The sequence below is a fragment of the Cydia splendana genome, chromosome 2, assembly GCF_910591565.1.
Source record: "Cydia splendana chromosome 2, ilCydSple1.2, whole genome shotgun sequence".
Classification (NCBI taxonomy): Eukaryota; Metazoa; Arthropoda; class Insecta; order Lepidoptera; family Tortricidae; genus Cydia; species Cydia splendana.
In genome coordinates, this window is record NC_085961.1 from 31,154,087 (window position 1) to 31,175,672 (window position 21,586).

Here is a 21,586-nt window from a genome sequence, read left to right on the forward strand (position 1 = left end):
TGTTATTCAACTTTATAAATAAAACCAAGCTCCGGTTTGATTAAATTTATTATTATTCGTATCAAAGGGTTGTACATTTCATAAACAATATTTTAAACGTAAATTACTACAATATTATATTCAAACCAACACAACATGATGATATATTAAATAATTGATAAATCACATTAAAATAAGTTTATTGCTTATTTTTATGGTCATTCCATTAAAAATTACATTAAAAATGTATTTTTTAAGCAAAGCAATTCATCGTGATATTTGATCATTGTTATCTGTAGGTATATTTCAGAAACTTATACTTGTTTTGTAGGTAAGGCTTCGATTTGATAATGGATAAAAATCATAGTATTCTAAGTCCTAAGGTTGCCTGTCCACTGAGGCGGAGTGGAGCGCAGATGTAGGGAGCATAGAATTGGTTGATTGATTCCCCACATCTCCGCTCCGTTTGGCCTCAGTGGATTGGCAGCCTAATGCGTCATAGCATAGCAATCATATTCGTATTTCGACTGCAAAGTAGTTTAACATTGTGATAGTTTTTGGGCCATTTGGGCCACAGAAGCGTAATATGTTCTTTACGAATACTTTAAATTACATTTAAATTATTTGAGATCAGTTGGAACGAGATCATGATCGTCAGTCGTTTAATAATGCAATGTCTGTGGTACTCACTAATAACAACTGATTATTTAACAGTAGTAGTCGTAGCAAGTGGAAATCCGTGGTCTCTGCCTACCCCTCCGGGAAATAGGCGTGATTATATGTATGTATGTATGTATGTATTTAACAGTAAATAAGCAAGTAATTGTTGGTTTCATATATGTTTAGCGGATTTCGTGAAATGTTTTGTTGTAGCCATGTAGGTGTAGCCTGTGTTTTGCATCACCTACCTAAACGGAACAAACTGAGGGAGTGTCATTATAAACATCATAGTTTCATAGAAATTTGATATTAATTTGTCATAGCGAATACAATTCAGATTTAGCTTGGTCCGACTTTAACATCTTTTTGATTCGGGACTAATTAATGATCAAGTCAACCATTGGATAAAAGCTACAAGGACCGACGTAAAACACTTGTGGTACTACTTAAATAAGGTGGCAAACGTTAGCGCCATCTATTTCAGTTCAACTATTTTACGCATTATTATGTAGGTAAGCAATAACACTTTTTGGAACCAGCCAAACTCTTCAAAGAGATCAATTGTGTTAATTTTGTATAAGAGTAGCACTAAGTATTCTACAAGTGAACATTTGTAACAAATATTCCATTGAGCCAACGCCATCAACGCGGCTTATGTTCTTATTCTTACATAAATATTGGTACAATCAAGTTTATTACGCCTACACTCGTACACTTCGTCGTATTTACGTAAATACGGCATAGCATCTCTATTTACGTAAATACGACTTCTTTTTCTAAAGCCTGACCAGTAATATATGATCAGAGGGCGCTGTTATTCTCATTGTATAGGGTGACAGTTCAGTATAATAATAATAATAAATAGGATTAATAATAATAACAGGATTCTCTGCCTCTGGCTTGCCTTAGCCGGCCGGCCAGAGTGGAGTCGTTAGAGCTATAAGCTCCAGGGGTGGAAGTGAAATATGCATAAGACGCGAGTTGGCACAGTGGCTGTTAACAGCCACTGGGTAGAAAGCGGCGCACACCTCTCGACACCCCTGAGCCGCTCACACCGGTGTTGCCCTTGAGCCATCCTAGATGTCGCTTTTTGTGGGGGCCCATCTTGTGAGGGCGAGTCACCGTCTGCCGGAAATAAAATTGCATACCGTTTTATTAGGCAGGCGTCCGGTTTTTTACCCCATAGCTCAGTTCTTAGTCCATCGCTTTCACCCAATAACCTAGTTCATTTTAGATTCCATCAACTCTCAATAGTCCTTACACCCTGGCGGGTGCTGCCTCTGCGTGCGTCCCATGACACTGGCAAGGGCAGCCTCCGCTCGGTGTACCCCTTACATTTCATTAAAGTGTCAAAAGGGCCTCTACGTGTTGGCTTCGGCTCCACGCACGCCTCCCAAAGGTCCGGAACACCATTGTTCCGTGATGGGAAAGACATACAAATAATAAAAAAAAAAAAAAAAAAAAAAAAATGTTTATATGTGACGTTCCACGGGAAAAGGTACCTTATGAGGGTTTCTAGTTTCGGAGATATTAAATGTTTTGTAAAGAGGTGAAAAAATGCTCAATTTTTTTTTATTGTGTGATCTGAAACCTTAATGCGTAACGTTTGTTTACCTGTTTTTATTTTTGTTATAAGTTAGTTATAAGCCTAGTAATGTCGTCTCAGAGTTTAGTAGAAAAGGTACCTTATGGAAAAAAGATTGAAAATTCCCAAAAAAACTAGTCAATACGGGAAAAGAAGTTTGGTAGAGAACTGTATTAGCATTCTGCAAAACTAATTTGATAATTTCAGTTCTGGTTGGGGCGCCTCGCAAATATTATAACCGTACATAGACCGACATCACAAATCCAAGTAGACTGCTATTATACCAAAGTTACTCTCGTCAAGTCTTTCTTAACTAGAATAATCTTCATTTGGTTTGGTCGCATGCAGTAAATCAGCCATTGGTTTACTGAAAAATGCCAATACCCGACGCATTACCTTATGGAATATCTGAGGTCATTGAACCTCAATGCCGCTTATCTTCAATAGCAACCGAAATATATTATTGATAAGAAATAGACGATTTATACCATCTTAACCCCAAAATATTATTAGTTTATCCTAACTGTTCCATCATCATCATGCCTCATCATGTAACTTGACCACAAGGTACCTTTTCATTACATACAAATTATTGGTCTTTTTTAAGATTATTATGACGAAGAACTAATTAAATTGGGGGCAGTTTAATGTAAATTAATATTTTCTATTCATAAAAGATAAACTATAATATGATTGATATTTTGTAGTGATGTATTATTAGATTTATTTCCATAAGGTACCTTTTCGTAAATGTATGGAGCAAATACTGTTATTGTTATGTAAGTTTAAAGTGGCTTAAGGGGTTAAATATAGTATTTAGTTGGGGTTTTAGGATTTATTTCATTTGAATGACAGAATTTCTTTCATATGTGCTCAGAAAAATTGATTGTGTGTCACATTAAAAGTAAAAATATTCAATTTTGTGATTTTATATGAAAAAGTCAGAAAATACATTTTCACCTCTAAATCGGTATTGTTTTTTGCTTAAACTGTCTGTCAGTGTCGTTTTCTAATAGATAAAATTTAAATCTTGAGAGCTCATTGCAATCAATCGTGAAAATGAAATAAAACTTTATTTTCAAGAGATTGGTTAGTATACACATAAATCAGTCGATATCAAAAGTTTGTATTTGCATTACAGAACAAGTCGCAATATTTTTTTAATCTCAGATATATAAGGCATTATTATTTGTAGTCAACTATGTACCTTACTTCAGGAACATAGTTTTTTAGGCGGCTAAACTTAAAACTTCTCTATCGTAAAGTTGCTCATTTCACAACATTATTTTCAAAAAATCATATCTCTGTAACTACGCAACCTAGAAGGTTGATCTTTTGTGTTATCGATAGCTTATTTATTGTAGATTACTGGGGTATGCATAACTCCATACCCGCCATAAGGTACCTTTGACCGTGGGACGTCACATATAGTAATAAATGTAGTATATTTTTATTTCTTATATTTGTAGTATATGTATTTTATTTTTATTATTTGTTTTATTTTCGCACCACCCGTTAACCTGAATTTGTTTCGCCTTCTCACTATCTGAAGGTTGTCTGGAAGAGATCGCTGTTTAGCGATAAGTCCGCCTGTTGTTACCTACATATTTGTACCTGTTCATACTTTTGTACCATTTCTTTTGTAGTGTGCAATAAAGCATTTTATTATTATTATCTTTATTCAATTAGGGTCTTAGGTTAGGGTTTTACAATGTGAGTATAAAAGTAAAATATAAAAACACTTACAAAACATAACAAAAATATATAAACACATTATAAAAAACCTAACCTAGGGTGCCGCCGGCAGCGGGGCAGGGTCCAAGCTGCCGGTGGTCAGGGCCGCAGAGTGAGGAATCGACGTACTATACGCGCCGTGTCCAAAATTACCGCCTTCTGCATCTGACCCTTGATCCAACCACCCAGCGAGAGTCTCTCTAGGTGTTGGTCGAGACTCTTCGCTATGAGACCGTTCGCTGACACGACTATAGGAACAATGATCGTCGAGTCAACATCCCACATAGCGGTTATCTCGTGGGCTAAGTCTAGGTACTTGCTGGACTTGTCCTTCTCGGCCTTCACGAGATTCTCATCATGGGGGATGGTGACGTCGACGAGCACGGTCCGGCGCTGCGATCGATCTATCAGCATGATGTCAGGCTTATTGGCTACAATAGTCCTGTCAGTGATGATAGATCGATCCCAATAGAGCGTGGCACGACCATTTTCGAGAACTGGCGCAGGTGAGTACTTGTAGTACGGCACTTCGCGGTCCACAAGGCCGTATAGGAGGGCAAGCTGCTGGTGAATAATTCTGGCTACGAGGTTATGTCTGTGCAAGTACTCGCCGTTAGCAAGATGAGAACAACCGGAGATAATATGCCTGAGTGACTCTCCGGGACGGCGGCATGCCCGACAAATGTCGACCGTACCGTCCTTCAGGATATATTTCCGATAGTTGTTCGTCATCATCACTTCGTCCGCAATTGCACAGGCAAAACCCTCGGTTTCTCCGAAGAGGTCCCCGAATCGTAACCAGTTCACCGACGCGAGCAGGTCCACATCGGGTCCCGTGAGGGCCTTGTAGAACCGCCCGTGTAGCTGCTTATCCTTCCATACCGCCTTGCGGTCCTCGGTGCTTAGTACTACAGGTTTGCGCCAGTTCTCGTTCGCCAAGGAGAGCGGCGTGAGGTTCCTGTCTACTGCCACCACATCACGATGCATCCCACACTCGTTGTTAAGGAAATAATTCCTGAGATTGTACACCTCGCGGTTGTGGAGATCCTTGGCGTTTAGGAAGCCTCGGCCTCCACACTTCCGTGGGATGTACAATCTCATAACTGACGAGCGTGGGTGTAGCATGCGATGTGTGGTGAGCAGTGACCGGACCCTCCGATCCAGGGCATCCAGCTCGGTCTGAGTCCACCTTAGTATGCCAAAGGAGTATGTGAGTAGAGGCATTACCCAGGCGTTGAAGGCGCGCACTTTGTTGCCTCCTGACAAAAGACTGTTGAGTACTTTTGTGAGCCGACTGAAAAAGCGCTCCTTCACCGACCGTCTAATACCTTCTTCCTCAATACCCAACGACTGTGACATGCCAAGGTATTTATAGGTTTCTGATTCAGAGATGGATCTGAAAGACATTGTCTCAGAAAGTTGTAAATTTGTTGAATTTACAACTTTCCCCCGCTGTACATGCATAACCGCACATTTATCGACACCAAACTCCATGTTGATGGCATTACTGAAGACTTCGGTAGTTTTCAGTAGCTCCACCAAGTCTTGGCTATTTGGTGCAAATAATTTGAGATCATCCATGTACAGAAGGTGAGAAATGACTTCACCCCCTCTCCGAAGCCGGCAACCTAGTTCTAAATCCTTCAGCAAGGTACTGAGAGGATTCAAAGCTAGGCAGAACCACAGAGGACTCAGACTATCACCCTGAAATATTCCTCGCTCAATCCTTATAAAATCCTGCGGGCCAGGGCTCCCATCCCCGCCTCCTGGTTGACGAAGGACTGTGGTCCATTGCCTCATACACGCGCTTAGAAAGGCTCTTAAAGCTGTATCAACTTTATACAGCTCTAAGACCCTCTCCAGCCATGAGTGAGGCACCGAATCATAGGCCTTCTTGTAGTCAATCCAGGCTGCTGAGAGGGCCCCCCTGTTCCGCCGGATTTGTTGGCAGATGGTCATGTCTATGAGGAGGAGCTCTTTAGTACCACGGGACCCAACCCTACATCCATTTTGAACAGAGGCCAAAATATTGTTTGCGACAATGTGCGCGTTGATTTTTGCTCTCAAAATGGATGTAAGGAGCTTGTAGAGTGTAGGCAAGCATGTGATGGGTCTGAAGTTCTTCGCTTCCGTGGTACTACCGGACTTATAGAGCAGGAAGGTGACACCAGTTGTTAAGGAAGGTGGGGGAGAACCAAGCTCGAGGGCTTGTTGAAATTGTGCTGCCAAGCAGGAGTGTGAGCATCGGAACCATTTTAGCCAGAAGTTGTGCAATCCATCCGGCCCAGGACTTTTCCAGTTCTGGGCCGTGCGAATGGCACAACTTACGTCATCGGGGCTGATGGTGACTGCCCCCATAGGCTCGATGGACTCGCACTCACGCTCGACAACACTCATCCAACTCCCCTCGGTGTGTCCGACAGGCACTGACCAGATGCTACGCCAGAAGTCATTCATGACAGTAGCCTCCGGTGGCTGCGAGTCGGACGCACGAGGGTTGGTTTCCTCCCACTTTCGGTACATCTTCCTTTGGTCACTCTGGAAAAGACGGTTCTGCTGGAATCGGTCCACACGCTCTCTGTAGCGGCGAATACGGTTTGCCCATGCATAGACTTTCTGCTTTAGAAAGTCGATGCGCTCCGTAATGTTGGCCATGTAGTCGCGGGGCCTGATATCCGTCCCCGCGAATGCCTGGTTTACAAAGCGCATTACTCGGGGGCGATTGTTGCCCCCCCTGAAGCAGATCAGCTTTGCGATAAGAGTCCTAAAAGAGCTGATACGTCGCTCGATCCGTATTTGCCATGCGGGGGCACCCCCGGCGGTCCTAGGTGCACGTTCAGAGTCCGGAAACTTGACTCGTGCAACACGGCACGCCGCGATGGCTCCGCAATACATGATCGCGTGCGTATCATCTAAATCTTTACTAGTCCGCAAATATGGCTCTAGTAAAGCGTTTAGGGCTCCCATTAGCGCTAGATTGTGTCTATTCATAGGCAAACGTGGTAATCGTGGCCTAGTATTGGGTGTGGAGCGATACTGCGTAATCGCCTCATCCAAAGTCCTCCTCAGTTGCTCATTGGCTGTACTACTCACACTCTGCGCGAACTCCTCCTCGTCGGCACAGAGATCTACCCGCGGCGCCTCCGGTGCCTGGTCGGGTGCCGGCACCGGGTCCGGCGATGTGGCGGGCGGGTCTCGCACCGAGGTGGAAGCTGCGCGAGTAGAGAGAGCCTCCAGGCGAAGCCGATCAAGTGTCGAGTCATCCAACCGCTTTAGCCGCTGGATGACTCGCACCTGATCCGATAGCCGTTGCGCAGTCACGTCGATGGTTGGTTCGAGGGCCTGAAACAGTGGAAGCATTCGGACACGGTACGCGCATAAGTCGGTTCCCCCCTCTGTAGCCCCATAGTAGGCGCGCATGACGTTCTCATTCATTGTTTGAGACCATCGCATTAATTATAATAAAATAGTATGAAAAAAATTAGTTCCAGTGAAATTCCGCAACATGGCGCGTGATCATATATTCCTGGTCAGGTTTTACGTTTACATACATCTAAATATACATGTCAAATATGGGGCAAGAAACTTCTTAGTTAAAATCGATTCTGCCAGAAAAATCATAAAATTAATTACAAAAATATTTTTCAAGATTATTTTATATGCTCACAATATAAATATGTATTGGTAAAAATAAAAATTATAAAATATTATACACCCTACCTTAGCCTAGGACAAATTTAAATGTCTTGGACAAGTTTAAATATGATAAATGGTTAATAGTTATTGGAAGAGTTTGCCTGAGATTTGAAGATATAGTCTTTTAAACTTTTATTTATATCGCAAAGACTATGGGTCGGTTGCACCAAACTGTTCGTATCGTTAAAGAGTTCGCAAAATTTTTATGTATGGAAAGTTTCATAGTAAAGTAAAGTCTGTCAAATGTGGTTGGTGCAACTGGCCCTATGTAGACTAAGATCACAAAATCAGAAATCACTAAACTTATTGGTGGCAAAAGCAAACGTTGTAGGTGCAAGACGTAAATGAAGATACAGATAAAAAGGAGACAAGCAAACTAACAACACGTTTAACATTAACATAACAACACACTTCATTATACTTACCTCGATTTTGTTTAGCATTAGAAAAAGGATAAACAATCTTGACATGTCTTTGTATTGAAAAATGCTGTAAAAAAATAGTAATTTTTACTTATGAAACCAAAAGAATGTAAATATATATCCTTGCTATATGTATAATTGTTACATATTTGGTGTAAATTATTTTGAAACGTGTTTTTCAATATAAATACACGTCAAGATTGTTTATCCTTATTCTAATGCTGGCAAACGAGGCAGAGCCACGAACCTGTCCCGAGTCCCGACTCGGCGTGGTGCTGGCCCGGCCATAAGGGATTACAATTTAATTCGCTAGTTCACAGTCTCTGTTAGTAAACTCACTTCTTCATCTTACTAGCAATCTCTTTCAATTCACAATAAGAGTTTTTTTCTTTTACTAATTCATATCAATGTAATATAAAAAGTTTATATGAAAAAGCACCTAATTCGCCGATAGCTACGTCGCTGACTTATTCTCAATAATTACAAGTTTTAAAATATCACTTTAGTTAGTTATTACATTCCCTTTGCTGTAGTCCATCACTACAACTATCAATACAAGGAATTTGACATCTGTGCTACTTCGTTCCTTGCCACAGTAACAATAATGAGCCATTTTTTTCTCGTTCCATATGGATAAAATTTGGCTGCTTTGAAGAGCTCCTACCAAATCACTACCTACTTGGCCCGAAAAATGTATGTAATTTTCCGTCGAGCTAAGAAAATACCATACATTTTCGTAACTCAGAGGAAGACTTTTATAACATACGGTGAAATTGCTCTTATATTGTACAGAATAGAGAAATTAGAGAACTATCTGTCCACCTGAATCAATTTAAATCTGACGAAAAACTCCACAAAAAATAGAATCCGCCCTCTAATATAACATCCCTAGCGACTTTTATATAAGTAGATAGACAAGTTAAGAAATAGCACAGAAATCAAATTCCTAGACAGTATATATTACCGTAAAATTGAGCTATTTGTAAACCACGATGCGACGCTATTTAAAGTCTTAAGAATACTTTCTTTTAATACACAAATATTATATACCATCTTAAACAAATGCTTTATTAAAACGGTCTAACATCTTGTTTCCACTGTAGGTACTACGCTACCTCCTTCGTTCGAAAGTAACGCGGATTCCAAACAGCTCCACTCAACGGTATACTACTGACAACACACCATAGTTAAAGACAGAAGGCAGTATCGCTACTCTTATTAGACGACTTGACGTCTTGTTAGACGACTTCGGACGTGGCACTTACTAAATAGCTGGCTCTTGACTTATATACATTATATTTCAAAAGCGAATCTCAACGCAATTTCGATATTATCTGCTTGGGGTACACGACGGTCACTATATTTCCGTATAGGTTCCGGTATATCTGGAATACTCAAAGTACGCTAATCTAAAAAAACAACAGTAAAAATTCAGAAACCATTATTATAAAAGAATACTTACTCGTGTCTGATGGGCAGTATAGATTTGATTTGGAGATCTTGATGTTTTTATTTATTGTATACCGTGTTGTTCATAGTGTAACGTTAAATAATTATATGTATTTTCTTTATACATATTATGGGGCTGAAACGAATGTTGTGTGTCTCCAGTCTTGTTCAAAAAGTGCATCCTCATCGCAGTTAATTGTGAAGCCACAGTATGTCCAAAAATTGAGCCGTCTAACAAGAAATTAACGCGAGATATTGTTTAAATATAGTCGAGACTTATTACGAAGATAAGTATGAGCTTAAACTGTAGAACAAGATTAATATGCATTTAAAGTACCTACTTATCTTTACAAATCAGCCTTCTCAAGTAGTCGAATATCTGGAACAATAAAAATAAAAATGTTTACTTACTATTCGAGCCGATATTAAATATCAGTTGCACTGCCAACAGGGAACATGAGTGAAATGTAATATTTTAATAACACGAACTGTCAACTGTTTCCCATGCGGGCCACAAGATTGCAGGCCACCCAATGCGCACGGGCGCAATTTCGTTGAACCATTAGCCTCCACGGAAAGAGTCCTAATAACGCGCATGTTCGGTGTACGCTGACGCCCCGCCCGTACACCGAGTCTAGTTGCGAGAGTTCCCAAGGAAGCAATTAGTGGAAGGCAGGCTGTTTGGCGTGAGTAAAGAAACTGACCAGTTGATGTTCAGCTTCTTCTTCTTCCAGTGCTGCTCCTCCAGCGCGTCCTTCTCGGAGCGCTCGTACAGGATCTTCTTGTACAGTTCTCGGAACTTCTCCGGCGGCGCGCCTACGTCCAGATTGTTCTACAATATCAAATAAAGTTATAACTTCCCTTTCATTCGGTTAAAAACTAGCCTAAGTCATCCGGATTAAAATTTATCGATTGACTCATATAAACAACCTCTGTTTGTCTAGTTCCAACACAAAAAACAATTAGAACCGACATAATTTGTGACTTTTTATTTTGCTGACAAGATTAAAGATTTCAAAGGTTCAAAGGAGGATCTAAATTTTTTGGTTGTTTCTTTCTCTTCTGGAAAAAGACCGGGCTGTTATGATGAATCCCAACAAAAACATAAATGTGAAATGAGAGCCAAGTTCAATATTAAGAATATGTGTCGTTGTTGACTCGCCGACAAAAGAATTGAGATCTATATGGGTGCCAAGTTCTGTTTTGTGTAGAAAATCCTGAAATTATAAAGGATTTGCTAGGCTAGTTTTTAACAACCTTTGGACACAGAACGCAACACAGTCATTTAGTCTTGTCTAATATGGTGACTGACGCGAGAATGACACAAACAGGTTACACGATTCAAAATGGACTGACGAATATTATCTAAAATATTAAATTTTCATCAGTCCAGACCATCAGTCCATGAGTCCGAATGTTACACGATATTTCTCTCGTAATTCTGACCAGAATGATGGACTGAACTGACGCAAGAATTAGCGTGTAACCGATGTCATAAAACCATGTAATTTTTTTGTAAAGTAAATTATTTTTTTGATAAAAGATATTAGTCCATTGTTGATAATTAATTGATAATTACCTGCAGGTCAAGGTTGGCGAGCTTGGCGAACTTGCTCTCGTCGATGGGCGGCAGCAGCGCGGGCAGCCGCCGGTTGGCCTGCCATGCATATAGCACACAATACAATTCAAAACATTATAATAATAAATATGTTTACTGACCGAGCGAGCGAAGAGCTCGGTTTCAGATAGGGCAACAAAGCTTTGATATGTCTAGCTGTTCACGTCTACAGACCGCATGTTTGAACCGATATATTAGGTATATTATGTGGTATTTTGTAAGCAGGTACGATAATAATTTTTTTGTTAATTTCGGCTTTTGAGTACTTTTCAAAATGGCGGAACCATACGTTAACACGTTTATTCAGTGTCAATAGGGAATATTAGGCAAAGCTCTGCGTAGGTAGCACCACTAGCACATACAGTAAACAAACCTCATTGACATCATCAATGACACATCATGCGTCACTAGGTCAATCACATGGCCTACCGTGAAACACGACAATCGAAAGTTCGGTTTCTGCCTCTATCACTCTTGCATATTCGAGCGATAAAGAGGCAGATAACTAAATTTCGATTTTCGCGTTTCGCGGTAGGCCCTTGTTAACAAACCGCCTTGATGCATCAATGTCATATTTTATTGTCTGTGAAAACTTGTCAAAAAACATTTTAAAGCACAGTATGTATAAGTTACTCTATGAGTTTACTAGAGGCGGTAGTGCTGCACTCTGGCGGCAGAACATTGCAGTAATATCCCCTATTAAGCTATGCAAGTATGCAAAGACAAACTCGCGAGGTGTACAGGTGACAGAGCTCCTAGTGTAAGGGTACACACCTTCCGTATCTTGTGCACGTACTCGCTGGGCTCGGGCGGCGCGCGCGCGCGGCGCACGGAGGTGATGACGCTCTGCCGCGCGGTGTTGGCCGCCAGGATCTCCGCTATGCTCCTCTGTTCTTTGGCGTGCTCCACTTTTTCTGTCTTCAGTTCCACCGGGTCCGGCGGCTTCTCTGGATGTTTGTCTTCAGGTAACTTCTTGACCTAAAATCGATGACGAAATATTAAACATTTCCTTCAAGTCTTTCGACACGGGATCGGTCAAATTCATTATAGTACATTAAAGTGTTGTATAATTAATTAAAAAAAAAACATACATATTATGATGAATTATTGAACTTGTCTAGAAAGTAAGTCATAAATTCGTTCCTTGAGTTTGACAGAAGAGGTCGCTGTACATACGGCGTACATTCTATGATAGGTAAGGGCCGGTACAGACTGACTGCAACCCGACTGCAACTTATATGGAACTGCGATTTCGGCGTGCAGTTCCCATACAAATTGTATTCGGGTCGCAGTCTGTCTGTATCGGCCCTAACAGTAGTCGTGAAAAGGTGGTTTCACAATTCGGTGAGGTGCCAAACAGCTGTGCGGGCGTGTGTATCTATTATGTATGTACAAACAGCAACACTCTTGGACAGGTCATCGGTGGACCTTATGCCGTTGTAATAAGGTTTACAAACTGTTAGTTAACATTGTGGGCGATGGTACCTGCAGTTCCAGCTTGACGGCGAGCTTGGTGAACTTGCTGTCGTCGATGGGCGGCGGCCGTTGATTGGCCTGCCACAAACAACACATACACATTATAAACAGGCAGCTCACACTTTCATAACCGTATACACACATGTGTATGTGTGTATCTTACAAAACTCAAAACTTATTATCACTGTATTGCCTCTCTTGGAATACTAATTTCTTGAAATAAATATATTTTGATTTTGTTTTTTTTTTATTACTTACTCAAAATAGATCGATATCAATTTAAATTATTTTCTAAGTTTATTCAACTTCTTTCGGCATCTCTGACGGACATTTTTTACACGGAGCAAAATAAAGTGATGGGCGGGTTCGAGTATGATGCCGGCGCGGCGGCGGACTCGGCGTTCTATCTACTTGTGGAGCTCTAGGTTGTTATAACTGATGTCTCACCTTGTCCTCGTGCAGGTGCTTCTGTATCAGCTCCTGCGGTAGCGGCGGAAGTGGATTCAGGCTCTGCAGCTTGGTCTTCTCGTCGGCGTGTTTACCGCGGTCGGCGGGCTCGACTAATACGGCGTCGGCGGGAGGCTCGGCGGGGTGGGTGTTGCGGATGTGACGCTCCAGGTTGTCTTTGCGGCGGAAGCGGCGGCTGCATACACGGCAGCGGAATGGCTTCGAATCTGTCATGAGAAATGTTTTTTAAAATGAATCTCCAACGATAGGTACTACAAAGATTGAAAAACAGGAGATGGCGAATGCGAGCGAAGCGCCGTTTAGTAACACAAAGCTGTCAATTCGTTTGTCAATACATGGAATATTGGTGGCGTTTATGACATTTTTTTCAAGAATATGATCTTGAGACCTGCAGTCCAAGACCACTGGAAGTACGTACCCCAAACGACGACCAATTAAGTTAATATATGGCTTATTATTAACCGGGCAACTAAAATATTAAATAGGAACTTTCATTGGGCATATAATAATATAATTTGCCTGTGCATGAATATTTTAGCGCCAAAAAAAATATATTAGCCTCAAATATAAGCATCATATTATTAAAAAAACTGGCAGCAAAATCAAGCCACCCAAAAAAATTATAGGGAACTTAAAATGATAGGTTGGCGACTAAAATAATAAATTGGCAACTAATATTGTAAAGCAATCATAAAATTTAGTTGTCATCTAGTTGTTCACTCCACAGTAATCAACTATAGTCATAACTGAGCATGTCGTTTCAGCTAGGTAGTATTTTAACACGAAAGCAGTTAAATTTAATGAATATTGGTCACTCTTTACACAAAACACCTCAAATTAATTTACCAATACGTAATGGTCAGTATAATTATGATCGAAATTTCTAATCATGAAACGCCTAATGGCCATTATACCATTAGATCTTTAAATTTTTAATTACTATTTTCAATAGTTACCACTGTGTTCTGCTAGAGTCAACAGATAGGTGCGACGACGAGCAAAGCGAGGAGGAGCGTGTTAGGTTGACCGTGTAGTGGCCAAACAAAATATTTTAAAAGAACTTCATCTTTAAATTAATAGATAGCCGTTTTCTTTTTAAAATGTGCTTCATAAATAGTCGCCAATATAATAATTCAGTTGCCAAATAAATATTTGGTACCTGCCTAAAAATAAACAAAAGCTGTAACGGCATTAAAATACAACTCATATTGATATATTTTAAGGCTCCGTTTTTGTTGCCAAACTATTAATTTTGGTACCCATTTCTAGTTTTTTAAACTACCCAAATTCGATTAATTAGTTGACCGGTTAAATACGTGCCTTAATATATTAATAATAATCCCCATCCCTTATAAACCATCCTAATAAGAAACTCATTAGGGCAATGTGTAGTGATATTTGGGAAACCTATTGATGTGAAGGCACTGTAGGGAGTAGTAGAGGTAACTCTGACCGTCGTGCACGGCGGCGTGGCGGCGCATGTCCTTCCTGGCGTGGAAGGCCTGCGGGCAGCGCGGGCACGAGTGCGGCCGCGCGCGGCGCCGCCCGCACGAGCCGCACGAGCACGAGCGCCCGCACCCGGTACCTGGCCACAATCATTCATACATTCATTACATCCTGCATATACAAAGTGATGACCTTAAAAAATGACGACAAAACGTATATGGCTGATAAAACAGCTCAAAAGGTTTGAGAGTCATCCTCATGTATGATCAGAGACTTGTTGCTTATTTTAGTAGAAGCTTTAAGGTTTTTTTCGTTACAAATCCTTAAATCCTTTACGCACTAGTTTTACAGCAATGTGCCAGATTTTTGTTTAGTTTACTTCAAGTTTATAATAATACTTTTGAAGTCAGGTCTTTTATGTTCCACATTATTTAGCCAGTTGTTTTTTTATGGTTACCGTTATGTTTGGCGACGTGTTTGCGATAGTTGCTAGAGTCCCGGAATCGTCGGCCACACGTCTCGCAGCCGTACGGCCGCTCGTCGGAGTGAGTGAGCGCGTGCTTGCGCAGCGCTGTTAGGTTGTTGAACGCTTTGCTGCACTCTGGGCAGGGGTATTTCTTCTCCTCTGCAAAACATATACATATTTTATAAAGACTTCTTCATTCCTGTATAAGACAGTCTAAAAAAACTAAGTCAAATTCTAAGGCTTCCTTTCTACTGAGGCGGAGATAAGAGGAGACACGCGGTAATATAGGATAACAAATATAATCAATGCTATTGGTTAATTGCCGCACGTCTCTCATCTCCGTTCATCGTCGCCTCAGCCAAAGGCAGGTGAAAGTTAAGGACATCAGTGTCTTCAGCTTCAACATAGGCCCGTAAAGCTACTGACTGGTGTGCTTGAGCTTGTGTCGCTGCAGCTTGGACATCTGGAAGAAGCTCTCGCCGCACAGCTCGCACGCGTACGTGCGCTCGTTGCGGTGCACCCGCATGTGGTACTTGAAGTGGGAATGGGACGCGAAACTCTGGAACAACAGGTTTTGTTCTATATGTATAGGAGCACAGAGTAAGTAATAGTACTAAAGTATAGAAACTTCTCTCTTAATTTAGAGATTTAGATACTGAAGTTGGTCCAAATGATTATACCTACTGAAATTTTACATACCTGACATAAGCATATGTAAAGCTTTGGCAAAAATGCAATATCTTATCTTAATTATAGTATAATCAAGCTCAACTGATGATGTAGACTAACATTGGGTGGTCTAAGGACATTAATGACTCTCATTATGTGAGGAAACCTGCATACATCTGTGAAGAGATTCAAAGGTGTATGTGAAGTCCCCAATCCGCATTGGGTTTGGGCTAGCGTGGGGACTATAGCCCAAGCCCTCTCGCGCATGAGAGGAGGCCTGTGCCCAACAGTGGGACGTATATAGGCTTAATTATTATTATTTATTATTATGTCTGTCTGATTACAAATTCTCGGGAACATGGGGTCCCGGACGGAAGCCAACACGTAGAGGCCCCTTGTAATAAGACAATTTACTCTAAATGTAATGTGACACCAACCGACGATTATCCCTGTTTGCACTATAGTAGTGCACCCAAGGACAAGCCCCGGTTAGTGTAGGACTATTGCAAGAAAAAGAAACAAAAAGAACTGGGCTATTGGGTTGAACTGCTAATGGACTGGTAACTGGGACTATGGAAGAGACTATGGCACCTGCCCCGCTCATATGTTAAAAAACATGAAAAAAAAATGGGCCAGGTGGTGACTCGCCAACTCACAATATGGGTCCCCAAAAACGGCCGTTCGCACGGAGCGACAAGGGGACAACATCACGTGAGCGGCTCAGGGCGTGGAGAGGTGTACACCGCTTTCTACCCAGTGGCTGTAAACAGCCACTGTGCCAACTCGCGTCTTAGGCAAATTTCACTTCCGCCCTGCGAGCATATAGCTCTGACACCCCACTCTGGACGGCCGGTTAAGGCAAGCCAGAGGTGAGAGTCCTGCGGCCCCTGCGCAGTGTTCACTCCAGCCGGCCAATGAAGGCAAGCCGGAGAGAGGGGCCTGTTATTTATTATATTATTATTTTATAACACACAATGCAACCCCATTGAGCTTGGGCTTGTTGACTTATCTCTATATCTCAGGATCAGTGCTCAAGATAAAAGCTTGTATCAAAAACTTTGAACAGGATATGATTGATTAACAGAATCAACTTGAGAAAATACTTCTATTGTAATATTTAGGTAAATTAGGCTAGCTCCAAATCTCTTCATACACATTACACTACACAACACTTCCAGATTTGTCCAGTCATATCAATACTAGTGGCTCTCATGGCTCTGTGAGCTGTAGACCTCGCGAGAATAGCTTAAAACTGAATAAATGTATGGCTCCATCATTTTAAAAACAATCCAAAAACTGGATTAACAAAAATTTATATTGAATCATCAAACCTGCTCACAAAATTTCATGAGAATCGGTTTAGAATTCTGACCTGTAGATAGGTATTTATTTATTTATTTATAAATATTTCAGAATAGGTACATTTTTTATACTATATCTACAGTTTTCCTTAATCTACATTCTACGGTAACCGCTTCTGTGTGCCTTTGGGCCTCCCCCAATCTTCTCCACTCTTCCTTATTGACCGGAGCGTAGCGAAGGTCTACGTTTCGACTGGAGCATTTTGCTTTTGTATGTCCGGATGTTCTCCTCTACAGGTCGCAATTCTTAACCGAATCTCGTGAAATTTTGTGACTGGATTCTATGTCTAAATAATTTTTTTTTGTCCGTCCGGTTTTTTGAATTTTTTTAAAATGGCGGAGTCGTGATAGCTCGCGCCTAAACAAATAGTGGTATCGGTACCATACGAGTGTTTTCTTTTTGAGATACGAGTATGTTTATAGATTAAATGGCCAAAAATTCAGAAAATTTATTTCGCTGGTTTCGGAGGTATTGAGACTAACTAATTTTAATTTGAGAAGGAGTAGCTAAATTTCGTCAACCGATCTAAGAACTATTTGGCTCAGTTTGTAAACATTCGCTTTTTCTGTTTGCACAGAGGGGCTGGGTTCGATCCCCAGTAATTGTATGCTGGGATATTATAACTTTTTGTATTTTTTTACACATTTTCGTATTGTTTTTTTTAATTTACTATATTTAAAGCTCTTAGCACCATGTTATTTAAAGCTCTGCTCGCGAGGTCTACAGCTCACAGAGCCACTAGTTATGAACTAATCTGGTCCATGTTTTTGTTTTTGTCCTTCCAGCCATGTTTTGGATTTCATTGAACCATCTTTTAAACTGCCTGCCTCTGTTTCTTTTGTGCCCTCTAGGGTAGATAGGTAGATAGCATATAAAAGCATTTTGACCCAAGCTGAAATGGAGACCTTCGCTAAAGCTCAGTCAAAAATTTACAGTCCATCATGTGCACCTACCTTGTTGCACTCGGGACACTGGTAGGGCTTCTGTTGTCCATTGCAGTAGGCATGGTAAGATACCTGACTCCGAGCATGGAACTTCCTCTTGCATGCTGTACAGAAGTAACACCTCCGATTCCCATCTGAAATTTTATTACAAATATACAATGACACCTTTTTATACACTTTTATAAATGTGTGCTTACAGTTCTTGAAAAGGCCTTGACAAGTACTTGACAGGTTTGCAAATGAAAACAAGTGCACTCAGCAATAAAAGGGTATCCCAAAATCATTTTTGACAGTTCCTTGTTTATCTGGCACTTTGGTGATATCCATGCAACAAGTCACAAAATGGTACCCCACAGTTGAGAAAAGATAACAGAAGAAACCCTTAATGAGATGGAATGATGACATGGTACAGTCACGGACATTCATTATTGAGCCATTTAGGGTTTACTTTACATTGGACATTTCATACAGACAGTTTCGAAAAAACACGTAGGTATGTTAAGTATGTTGGACGTTGCCAGGTACGGTGTAAATAAAAAGATACGCCCCGTATGAAAAGACGTCCAGTATTTTGGTCACTGCCGAGTACCTATAGGTACAGTACTTTATGTGCGTGAGGTTTTTTAGTCCAATTCATGTTTTTTTGTAACAATTATAGAATAATTGCATTTTTTAATTAGAAATACACTTGCTGACAATGCCAACTTATGTAATGAATTTAAGTAAAACCAATTCTTTTTATATTTTTGCAATAACTTTATAGCTCGTAGGTAGGTGGTAAAATATTACCAGTCATTGACGTGGTTTATTAAACATTAAATCAAACTTAGCTGGGTATCGTAGGATGCAGTAGTAATATCTCAGCAATGGTTTTTACAATAATGTATGCACTTTTATCAACATTTGTGTAAGAAATTTCACAAATGAAATCGGGTCCGTCTCTTGATGAAAATAAATCCACATTAATCTATTTGGTTCATTAAGTTGTAATCTGTACTTGCCGTTTGCCGTACTTATTACAACTTAATGAACCAAATAGATTAAAATACGGAAACGGATTTTGTGGATGTGGTGTGTGTGTGTGTTTGTTTCCTGTTTCTGTGTGGATTTGTTTTATTTTTGTTTAAGAAAATAATATTTATTGAACCATTAAACAAAAAAATATAAATATTGTATAAAAACTTATATAACTTTATATTATCACCAGTTTACATCCGAAAACAAATCCATCCATACGAATCCGTCCGAGTTGTAATACGGCAAGTATACTTGCCGTATTACAACTTAATGAACCAAATAGATTAAAATATGTAACTTTTTTTTTCCTGCGGATGTGACCTCTATTTAATTGTATACGACAAAAACTGCCAGAAAATTTAATAATTCTACTCTTCCCATACTTGGCAATGTCCAACATGCTGGACTTAGCAAAAGTGCCGTGTAATCGACAGCGATCAAAATACTGGACATTACACTTTTTACACGTGTTTTATCCATAAATACAACACATTTTTAAGTAAATCATACTGCTATATAAGAAACAGTAATCTATTATATGTTTTAATGCTGCATAAATATGGTAAAAATATCAGTCTGTTGGATGCTTCCTTGCAAGTTCTGCGTTCTGTAGGACTTTGGCAAAAAGATTATGTTCATATTGGTTCCTAACTTCCCAATTTTTTATTTACTTTCAAGTAGTTTCCTGGTAGTGAAAGTACGCTATCAGGAAATTATCGCTATATTTGGTGCAGATTTTTTTTCTTGGGATGTCCAGTATAGTGGACGTTATCGATTTACGGGTTAAAATAAACCAAGCAATGAATTAAAAAAACCAAACAGTCTAAACGCAAAAGCTAGGCACGTTGCACGCGCTTTATGTCCATTGATTTTAAATTTGTAGTCCCTTGCGGGTTTTGTCTCGGCGCGAATTTTAAACTACCGGCGGCGGCGGCGGCGCGCTGACTCCTAATGGCGGCGGCGCGCACGTCTAGCTGGAGCAGAGTGGCTTTAGGCCAAAGGGAATGGAAGAGACATAAGGAGGCCTTTACTGGACAAACAGACCATGCCAGCTAAAGTGCCATCATTTCACAAGATTGATTCACCAGTAATACTCAAAAACTACAAAATTTACACTTAAATAGACATTATTACACACATAATGACTAACCCGCTTATTCATAAATGTTTACTAAAGTTGTCAAGCCGATAATAATCTTTTGACCCTTTCCAACGTATTGGTATAATGGAAAGGGACAAACGATTATTAGCGGCTTGTCAACTTTAGTAGATGTTTATGAATAAGGGGGTTAGTGTCTTATGTAAACATAATTGGCTACAAAGAATGCTCTTACATTTCTCTAAACCAGCTGAGCGATTATGAGCGATTTCTAGAGCATGCCTATGAGATCATACACACCTGTTTCTACCCTAATGTGCGAGGTCTCCAGCTTCTTCTTCTTCTCAGTCTTGTCATAACAGTATTCTGCCCGAGACTCTTTCTCATCCTCCTCCCTCCCTAGCAGGAAATGTTGGAGAGGGAACTCCGTGCGGACCGGCTCGGGCTCGGCAGTGTCGCCGTCCGAGGGCGGCCCCTCGCTGGGCTCCGGAGTGTCCTCGGACTCTTTGGGGCTGCTCTCCGCAGCGCACGCAACGCAACCCGTCGTCTCATGTAACAGACAGTCCATACACTTCACATGTCCACAGCTTTCCGTCACCAACCGATTAGTCGTCGAGTTTATAGCCTTCTTGTTGAGGCAGTGAACACAAACTTGCGATTCCATATTTCATAACAAAAACTTAGAGGTTATTGTTGATGCTTTTATAAAATTTTCATTATATTGTTCACGGTAAAGGAAGGAACGCCTGCTTTTAATTTAGGTTTGAATAAGAAACACATTTAGATATGTATAAGTGACATGATAATAAAGAAATATACATTTTTATTTTATAGCAGATAAATAGAAACATCAATTTTGCGATGCAAAGTACGTTCTGAAGTAGTTACAAACGTCAAGTCGCTTGTTAAATTGTAAAACTGGTCAAACAAGTCGTTCGTAAAGGTATACATGGAAGCATATGATAAACTATTCATGAACTATTCTTAGAACAAATTGAATTAGTTGAAATTGACAAAAACATTAAAGCGGTTCATCAAAACCTTTGAAATATTATATGTATTATATACATGATTACATGATTATATATATAAGTTGTATATTCCGAACGGTTCTGACGGCTACCGAATGACAGGGGGTCTACCGCGAACCACGTTTGACATGTTGCCTCTCTGTCGCACTTATACATTCGTACGTAAGTGTGACAAGGAGACAATACATCGAACGTGGTTCGCGGTAGGCCCTCAGTTATTAAAATGCGTTCAACATCCAGAAATGCATTATGCAACTAATAAAATACAGTATTGTATACAAATATTGTACGTGTTTTGCTCGTATGCGCATATTACATTGTAAAGGCCCCTGTACTGTACATATTGGGCCAGCGTGGCCAGTCTGGGGGACGCATTTATACGTTAGGGGGAGCAAGTGATATTGCTATCTCATTCTCCGCATGGCTGCGTCCCTTGGACTGGCCTGCGGCGCTTTTACAACGCGC

General features: G+C 40.5%; 1 protein-coding gene across 2 annotated transcripts; it reads right to left on the bottom strand.

Moving 5' to 3' along the window:
* Positions 1–7,938: 7,938 nt before the first annotated feature.
* On the bottom strand, positions 7,939–20,895 carry LOC134806148 (zinc finger protein 696-like). Of its 2 annotated transcripts, XM_063779433.1 has the most exons (11): positions 20,391–20,895; positions 17,984–18,108; positions 15,426–15,558; positions 14,991–15,158; positions 14,541–14,672; positions 13,067–13,293; positions 12,629–12,697; positions 11,918–12,121; positions 11,105–11,182; positions 10,230–10,357; positions 7,939–9,904 (listed from the first exon to the last, which is right to left on the bottom strand). In XM_063779433.1, coding segments are annotated over exons 1-11 (1,629 nt in total). In that variant the 5' UTR covers positions 20,755–20,895; the 3' UTR covers positions 7,939–9,903. The 2 variants fall into 2 exon arrangements, with proteins under 2 accessions (XP_063635503.1, XP_063635504.1); XM_063779434.1 differs by lacking the exon at positions 12,629–12,697.
* Between the last annotated feature and the right edge of the window lie 691 nt (positions 20,896–21,586).